At 45.1% G+C, this 8,567-nt stretch overlaps 1 protein-coding gene across 2 annotated transcripts in view; it reads right to left on the bottom strand.

Moving 5' to 3' along the window:
* RASA3 (RAS p21 protein activator 3) overlaps positions 1-8,567 on the bottom strand; it is a 132,824-nt gene extending 124,257 nt beyond the window's left edge. Inside the window, exon 1 of one of the 2 annotated variants that reach the window (XM_062606956.1) lies at positions 8,549-8,567. Coding sequence is in view for 1 of the 2 variants with exons in the window: in XM_062606955.1 (XP_062462939.1) it covers positions 7,430-7,484 (55 nt within the window). In the remaining variant the exon portion in view is untranslated. Of the gene's footprint in view, positions 1-7,429; positions 7,625-8,548 lie in introns of those variants that run through there. The other variant, XM_062606955.1, reaches the window with a different exon arrangement.

Here is an 8,567-nt window from a genome sequence, read left to right on the forward strand (position 1 = left end):
ACCATAACATTAAGACATACTAGTACATTTTTTAACCATTAATATAAGCCTTCAGTGACTTGCTGCCCAGACACATTAATAGTCCACTGGCACACATAAACATTTATTTTTCTTCTACATGTTTGACTGACCATTTGTTGATCTGAAATCATGAGTAATATAAAAGTCCGATATTTACATTTTCTACAGTATTCAGCAAAGACTATAACCCTCTGTCTTTATTGTAGGCTTCTTGCTCTTACAAGGGGAAACCATAACATGTATTCTCCAAACACAACAGTCTGCAGAGAAAGTTGTCACGAGAGGTATTAAGTACTCCTTGACAACACCAACTGGATTTTGCCTCATCTTTCCTCCACCTCCTTCAAGAGAAAAACTACTACATGAGCTACTCAAAGACTTAATTCGGAAGTGTAACCATTGGCTTCAACAGAATTATTCACAATTTACACTCCTGTAATGGAGATCAGTCAGCCCTTCATCAGTCAGAGACTAAGAGGATAGAGGAATACCTGAAGGTCTATTTGCAGTCCGTACTGTTTATCTGCTCTAAGAATTTTAACCTGATATAACACTATTAAAGGTATTTTAGAAGGTGGGTTTTTTTAACTCTATTTGCTAATCTTGCTGTAAGTAGCACCCTTCAGTGGAAGCACCAGTGCAATAAATGGCTTCATACCTAACAATTTTTGACAGCGTTATCTGCATAAGTAGAAATCTTGCTGTGATACAAAGAAGGGGGAATGAGGGGATTCTGTTTAAGCATATACAACATTAGGTGCCTCAGCTTTAGAAGACCAGCATGTAAGTATTAATCAGTTAATACCAACTAAAACACCTACACTTTCAGGAGCAACTAAGGCTACTGAACCGAGTGTGAGATGCAAGTATCTCTCGGGCAGAAGGATGATCAGAGATACAGATAACTCAGTCTGTCAATCCTCCTGGCCGTCTCACATTTGTTCTCCAGAGCAGCTGGCCAAGCTGGTAATATCGGAAGCTAAAAAATACAGCATCATCAAGAAAACATGTACTATGGAAGGGGAGCAGTCTGAAGAGTATAGAAAGATTCAGTCAGTCTCGTGACGCTGCCAGGATACAGACATGAAAGCAGGGGATGCACCTGCTGTCTCCTCCATCTGATTTCCCACACTCACATGCCCAGTCAAGCTCCCGACACTTGCCCAGAGACAGCTCTGACATTCACTTGATTCAGCTCACTCAAATAGAAGAAAACTAACCCTGACAAGAAAAATAAGTTGCATTCTTTGGACCTACTTTGCAAATTGAACTGGATTTTTTTTGTTAGCAGAAAAGTAGTCTACAGCAGGCGTGTGGGGTGGAGAAGGGAAAGAGCATTTCATAACTTAGAGCAAAATGAGTAGGAAAGGAAAAAGCAAGACCTGCCTTTTCAGCAGCAACAGCCTACTAATTTGGGTTAACATATCACACAGCACCTTGGACTTCATCTGCAAGAACAGAATCACAAAGCCATGTATGAAACATGGAGAACAGCACCAAGCAGAAGAGAGACATAAGAACACAGGGGGAGAAGCTAATATTCAGATCTACCTAACCCAGTAATTTCAGAAATAGAAGACTGAAAACTGTTTTCTACCAACAATAAGTAAAAAAAAAAACCAAAAACAAAAAAAAAAAACAAAATAAACAAAAACAAAAATAAAAAAAATAATAACAAAAACAAAATCAAACACCAAAACCACACCAAACAGCCCACTAACCAGTCTGAAGAGTAATTCAATGCAACAAATTTTCTGGGAAACTCCAGAACTAAGTTACCCAGCACTTACATAATGTCCTCATATAAGAGCATTTGGTACTTTGACCAGCACATAATCACCTCAATGGGAAGACAAGAAAACACTATTCATTCTCATGAGAGAGATTAGAGAACACTTTTTTCAAATGTTCTAATTCCAAAAGAGGACAAAAAAGCCTACAGAATTTGCTACCTGACATCAGAGGCTCTGAGCAGATCTGTTTAATGGCTTCACTCCTCTGAATTTACCTCTACACAATCTAAAAGCCAAGTCACATTGGCTTCCACTCTCATATATGAACAATTTTTTACATTAAGTTATGGATAATTTGATGTCAGGCTGGCAGCCCCAAACACAAATATCTTCTATGTCTTCAAACTAAGTTCACTGAAGCATTTTTTCACTGCTACCTTCATTTCCTTCTCTCACTTGCATTAACTATGCTTTGGTCTCCATTTTTTCCCCAGCTACAGCTGTTCCTGATGCTCCATGAACAATCACGGTACTCCTCCTCTAGAAACAGCACTGGTCCCACATCTTTTCCATTCAGCACACTGAACACAAGTCAGTCAGAACACAACCACCACCAAATTTAGCACAATATGAAATACTGAACCAGTGGTGAAAGATCTGTATAATCTATTCTGCACCCTCCACACCCTGTCAGACTCTAGCCTCAAATAGCGTTGCAGTCAATCCACAACAATGTAAATCGCTACTTCAGTTTAAGCTGTACTTGCCAAATTTTTAAGCTGTAGAAAGTGATTTTGAGAATATATTCAGGGTGAGATGTAAATAATTTCTCTTCCTTTCTTTACTTGTTGGTCCACTAACTTTGAAGCACTAGAAAAATCAGTTATCTTTATAAGAAATATTTCACATTTCCTAAATATTAATTTTCTGGTTTGTATGTATAGGTAGCTGGGAAAATACTTTATTTTAAAAATACCTGTTCAACAACCTTATGCCCCACTTAAATGGGGATAAATCCTTTTACACTATTATGCAGGGAGCATATTTAGTCATACTTACTTTTACAAGTTACCACTTAAGACGAGGCACTAGATCCCAACAGACAGCACTGAAAGGAACATCTTCTCAAGGCAAAATGGATTTCTCTGATCAACCTTAGGATTATTAGATTTAGGAGAGGCCTTAAGTTTGTCAGAGACAAGGTAGTTCCTTCTTAACCTTACAGAAATGCAGAGAGGCATCTTTCAAACATTTATTTCATGTCAAGTTTAATGGCGGAAGGGCAGTAAATACCTTCTCTTGTCAATCAACCTGAGTAAACCTAGTATACTACCACTTAAGCAAATACTCTGCCTGGCTTCACTCAAGACTCTCAGTTTACCAAAAAAAAGTTCAATTGCTTTTGCAACGTCCTAAACTACATAGCTCTGTACGAATCAGTAAAGAAGGTACAGAAAATGAGGAGTCAGAAAGACAGCACAGGCTACAGACCAACAATCCTCCATCTAGTCAACTGGATCATCACAGTGTAAAACAGGGCTTTGAATTTTAAGAAAATGGTGGGTTTACCTTTGAACAAGGTGAGCTGCGAGTGGAGCACCAGCCCACATCAGGTAGTACTCAACCTTCATCACAAAAATTTCACAGCTTCATGCTTCTGATCACAAAGCAGCACCAAAGAGAGACTACGCTGCCACAAGACCCACATTTCAGACTCTGACCTCAGCACCTGTAATCAGAAAAGGTCAATACCTCGCCCTTTCTAAAAACAATAAAAGAGTTTTAGAAATTTATTCATGTCTTGAATTGCAACAAGCCCTCGCAGTGGACCATTATGATTTCTGAAGTCAACAGAACAATGAGCAAAGGGTCCTCCTTGTTATAGTATGGCCCCAGTAGCCTCTTCACATGCAGCATCCTCCTGTTCCATTTATTATTTCAAAACTGTGAGACAGTTTAACCTGTACAGCAAGCACTGCTACATCTAGAAAAACACACAATTTCAGAGCTAAATAAAAGAGCACTAACTTTCAGGGACCTAGAAAGCTTGTTACTTCACAGTGAAAATTCACAGATGAGCTGTTCCTCTATATTTTTCAAGTATAAATAATTTCACAAAGTAAAATCTGGCAGAAAGTTCTCTGCTAACCACTATACAGCCTTCCACAGCAGAAGTGCTGAATATGAGCTTTTCTTTTCTCAGCTGAAACCTTAATAGTTGATGTCATTTAAGGAGAAAAGAAATAGCAATTAAGTACAGTATATTTATTAAACATTATTAACAGTACGACACAAGTCATGTTGTCAAGCAGAAGGACTCTTTGTAGTTTTTCCAGCCAATCATCAGCCATAGAGCCTTATGTTGTTTCCTTTCAGGTTTTGAAACACTGAGTCATGGAAATATCAGCAGTGCACACTTCCTCAAAGTGGCAATCTTATAGGAAGTGTTTGTTTAGTCTTACATGACACATTGTTTTGTTTATGTACAAGGGATTCCGGTAAAAATAATTTTCAGTTAAGGAAAAAAAACAAGAGGACAACAGTTGCAGTTATGGGAAGCCAAAATAAAACAATTTCAAATAGACATTTCAACAGTGCATTCATTAGCACAGATCCTACTTTTTTTCTTTTTACTGTGTGCTCCTTCCTTGCAACAGACATGAATGGAAGTAGCCAGGCATTGAGTTCTTTCAATTCGACAAACCACAAAAGAAACCAGAAACTGAACAAGAGGTAGCACAGCAACAATTCCTCTTAACACTACTACCCACAATGGCAGAGTTTGTATCATTGCTCCACGACTTCAGGATCTCAACGAGACACCTTCTGGAAATGGCACATCATTGGCACAGCAGCCGTATGAGGGAAACAGGTTCCTAAAAAGCTCAAGGTTTCACATTTTCAACATACGAAAGAGATGCCTCAAGCCAAATCCAAACATGACTAGAACAACATTACTCCCAATGGGGAAGCATTTAGGTCTGCAATATAATTAGCCATCTAGCTAAATGTGGCTCTATGCAACCCATCAGCTCCCAGCTGAACAACTTATACCAGCAGTAGAAAATGCCTTAATTTACCTGAAGCTTCTTGGAAATACAGGACAAGACCCAGCCATGCAATACTTCACATTAAGGCATTCAAACATCTCTAGGTTATACATGTTTTGCGCAGTTTGAAATCTCCAGACTGCATCAGCCTCTCTACTAAGAAAGGCACACCACCATGGGTGTCCCACGCTGATCTCACAGTGTGTTTGCACTGATTCTTCAGAGCTGCGGTCCTATATTTTGTCAGACTTACACTGAGGCATACTTGTATAGCAGTGCCCCCATTCATGATTTGCCAGCAAAGGTACTACAGAGGAGAAGACATCTTGCCAGATCAGGCACAGAATATCTGAAAGTCAGAGATTAGACAGAGCTTGGCCATGAAGCAAGCTCCTAAAGAACAGGACTGATCACTTCTCAAGCATGAAAAATACCAGCAAATCAGAATGGGAAATGACCTATCCCTTTGTCCTCAAATAACTTATCACTTAACCCATGAAAAGATTCAGCATCCTGTCCCTAGAAAACAGAAACCTACAAGATACTAGCAAATGGGAACTGCTAACATACAAATTTACTCCTGGAAATAACCGGAGGGACACTACTTTTTTTTTTTTGGTCAATGTTCATTACCTCCTTTCAAATTCACTCACAGGATTTTTTTGCAGGGAGCTTACAAGATTCAATATACGATTTCGTCAAGATTAGGATTGCTTTGCAGGGTTTGCAAGATTAGAAATACTCCCTCAACCCATCAGAGCAATCCTGCCACTTCTAATTGTCTGACCAAGTTCATGAAAGACAGTCAGCTGCAGAAAGGTATTTATTTCAAAAGCAAATCTCAGAAACTCACTCTCCTGCCACCAAAGCTGATGGCTCTGCCTTCTGACACTTTCTAGTGAACAGAAGGAAAGCACTCGCTTTTGTGCGTACTTGTTACCGCCCTCTGCCGAGGTACAGCAGAAAACCTGAGTACTGCAGCGCCCCAGAAGGCGCCTGGCATCATTCTTGCAGTTCATTGAGTAAAGGCCTTCTGCTTAGAATGCAGAAACGAAGCACTGGTGTACCAGTGAAGCACACAGCTTTTCCTACCTACTATCCACGCTAAAAGGCAGCGGGAATCCTGGCTGCAGTATTGCACGTTAATCAAATGCTTAGTTCTGATGAGGGCTCCAATAACTGAAGCCAGCGGCAGGATTAACTTCAATCCATGATTTAATGGGATTAATCTCAAATCTTTTGCTGCCATTAATATCTTTGATCTCTTCTACCACTCAAAGAAATTCCCACACTCCAGTGACATCAGTCATTTGGGTAAAATAACATCACTGTTTGTTGTAAAAAATACCCAAGAGTCATCATCCTCCATCATGTGAGATGTATTCTTACTCCTTTCACTGAAAATCACCAGATAGGAACAACCTGCAATAGCATCACCTGCATGCTGTCTGAATTGCTCCCTCGCAGAAAGAGTTCTCCCCCCCCCCCCCCCCCCCCCGAAAAGAGACAAAAACCAAGCCTGGCGACACTTTATAGTCTTACTAAATCTATTTTCTGCATGTATAAAAGAATACAGAATCAACATACAATTTTTTAGTTTATGTTATGAAATTTTACTTCTTAAAATCTACTATTACTAAAACACCTGCTAGCAGTTAAGAAGGAAACGATCCTAGCAATTGTCTCATTGAAATGCTAATGCCACTACGCAAATAATGAGATTTCCTAGCAAACTCAACTCTCAGTTTTATCTAACATGACAACTGGTGGTCGCAAATCTGCTTTCGCGTGCACGGACACGCAAGAGAAGAGATCTTTCAAGATCTCTGCGTTAATAGGAAGCTACCAGTCCAACAGCTCCTTCAGTACCCATCACTGCGAGTCCAGCGCTAAACTTCTCTACTTCCCCTTAAAGCTCCCGGCCACCATGCCTCATCGAAGGGAGGCAAACCGCTCACTCCGCGTTTGCCGCTGTTACGGAAACGAGGGATTTTCCCTCCCAGCCGGCACGCTCTGAGCTCTAACAGGGAGAGTTTAATCTGCACGGCGACATCTGTCGCTTACTTTCTAATAATGTGGTTTGCAACTCAATCAACAGCAACGCGAGTCGGAGGCAGCCGTGAAGCAGCAGCCGCAGCCCGTCCCGCTCGCTGAGGGAAGGGGCTGAGGCACACGCTCCTTCCCACCGCCGCTTTTTGGCCGATTTCGCACCAGCTCTGCCAGCGACATAAAGTACTGAGACTCGGCGACCGCCTCCAAACTTTTAGCGCGTTGCTTAGCGACTAAAAGGAAAAAAAAAATAATTTAAAAAAATCTCGAAATCAGCCTGATATCCTGCGCCGCCCGGACTCCCGCCGGCGCCGCTCGCCCGCCGGACGCGCTCCGCGCTGCCGGCTTGTCACCGCAGCACCCGGCCGCCTCACAGGAACCAGCTCCGCACCGCCGATGCCCCGGGCACCGCCCGCCCTCCGCCACCCCCAACCGCTGCCCCGGCGGGACGCGCAGCTCAGGGGAGCGGAACAGAGCGTCCGGCCGCGGGTGCCTCGCCGCACCGGCTCTGCCCAGCGCGGCCCGCTCCAGAGGGGGCTCCCCGCGCTGCCAGGCGCCCACACCCCTTGCCCTCACCTATTTTAATTCTGACGCTTTGGAAGACCCGCAGCCCCTCTTCCTCCACCGCCATGGTGGTGGTGGTGGTGGTGGTGCCGCCGCCGCGCCTGGCGATCGGCAGCGCTCGAACGCCGCCGCCGCGGAGATGCACAGGCTGGGTCTGGGAGGAGGAGACAGAGGAGCTGCTCCGCCGCGATGGGAAGGCGAAACGGCGAGCGGAGGTCTCGGAACGCGCTCCGATCCGGCTGCCACGACCGTGCAGCCCAGCGAAGCGGAGCGCAGCGTCCGGCTCTCCCCCCTGACGCTGGCAACTCCCGCCCTCGCCCCGCCGCCACCCCCTCATTGGCCAGCGGGGCAGCCGGCCGTGGTGCTCATTGGTCCGCTGCCCGCCAGGGGTGGTGGGAGGGGGGAGCGGGGTGCCAGGGAGATGAGGCGATGGGGGGGGGTGCTGCGGTGCTTCGCAACAGCTGGAGCGCGCCTCGCGCCGGCCGCCCGCCCAGCTGTGCAGCGCGGGGCGGCCGCTCCCACCCCCGCCCTCTGCCCTGTCCCGCCGCCGTCAGGGCAAGGCGGCGGGTGTGAGAGGCAGCCCCGAGCCCGCCGGGACGGCGGCGGGGCAGCGGCGGGAGGCGGGCTGACCAACTGCACTGCGCTGACCGTGTACGGCGCCCACCGACCCGCCGACGGGGAGCGGCCGCGGGGCCTGCGCGGCTTGGCGAAAGGGAGGGGGGGAGGGAGGGAGGGATGTTCAAGTCCTCTTTCCCACAGAGCCATAAAGAAAGGGCTCTTGCGATGCCCCAGGATGAAACCCATTCATTAGTGGGGAAAAAAAGTCCCGTGGTAAATAAGCAAACCTGTCTGGGCGCTGGGAGCAGGCCAGTCTGTCTCCTGGCTCCATTAGATCAGCAGCAAAGCTTGCTCTGCCTGATGGCATGGGAAGAGCAGCGAATTCAAATTTCAGTCTTGCATGATTATAAGATAAACAGCAAGAAATAGGACCTGTGTCAGCATTCAGCGCCAAGCTTTGGGTCTTGTAAAGTCAGTAATTGAAATACTCCTCCCCTGGAGGTCTGGCAAAAGCAGAACGCAAAGTTCAATAGGACCCTACAGATTCCTTCGTAAAGCAAAAAATCAGATTACCTTTGGTGCAGACAGTCAC

This window comes from Pezoporus occidentalis, unplaced genomic scaffold (assembly GCF_034315485.1).
Source record: "Pezoporus occidentalis ecotype Australia unplaced genomic scaffold, CSIRO_AGI_Poc_V1 ctg99, whole genome shotgun sequence".
NCBI classification, from domain to species: domain Eukaryota; kingdom Metazoa; phylum Chordata; class Aves; order Psittaciformes; family Psittacidae; genus Pezoporus; species Pezoporus occidentalis.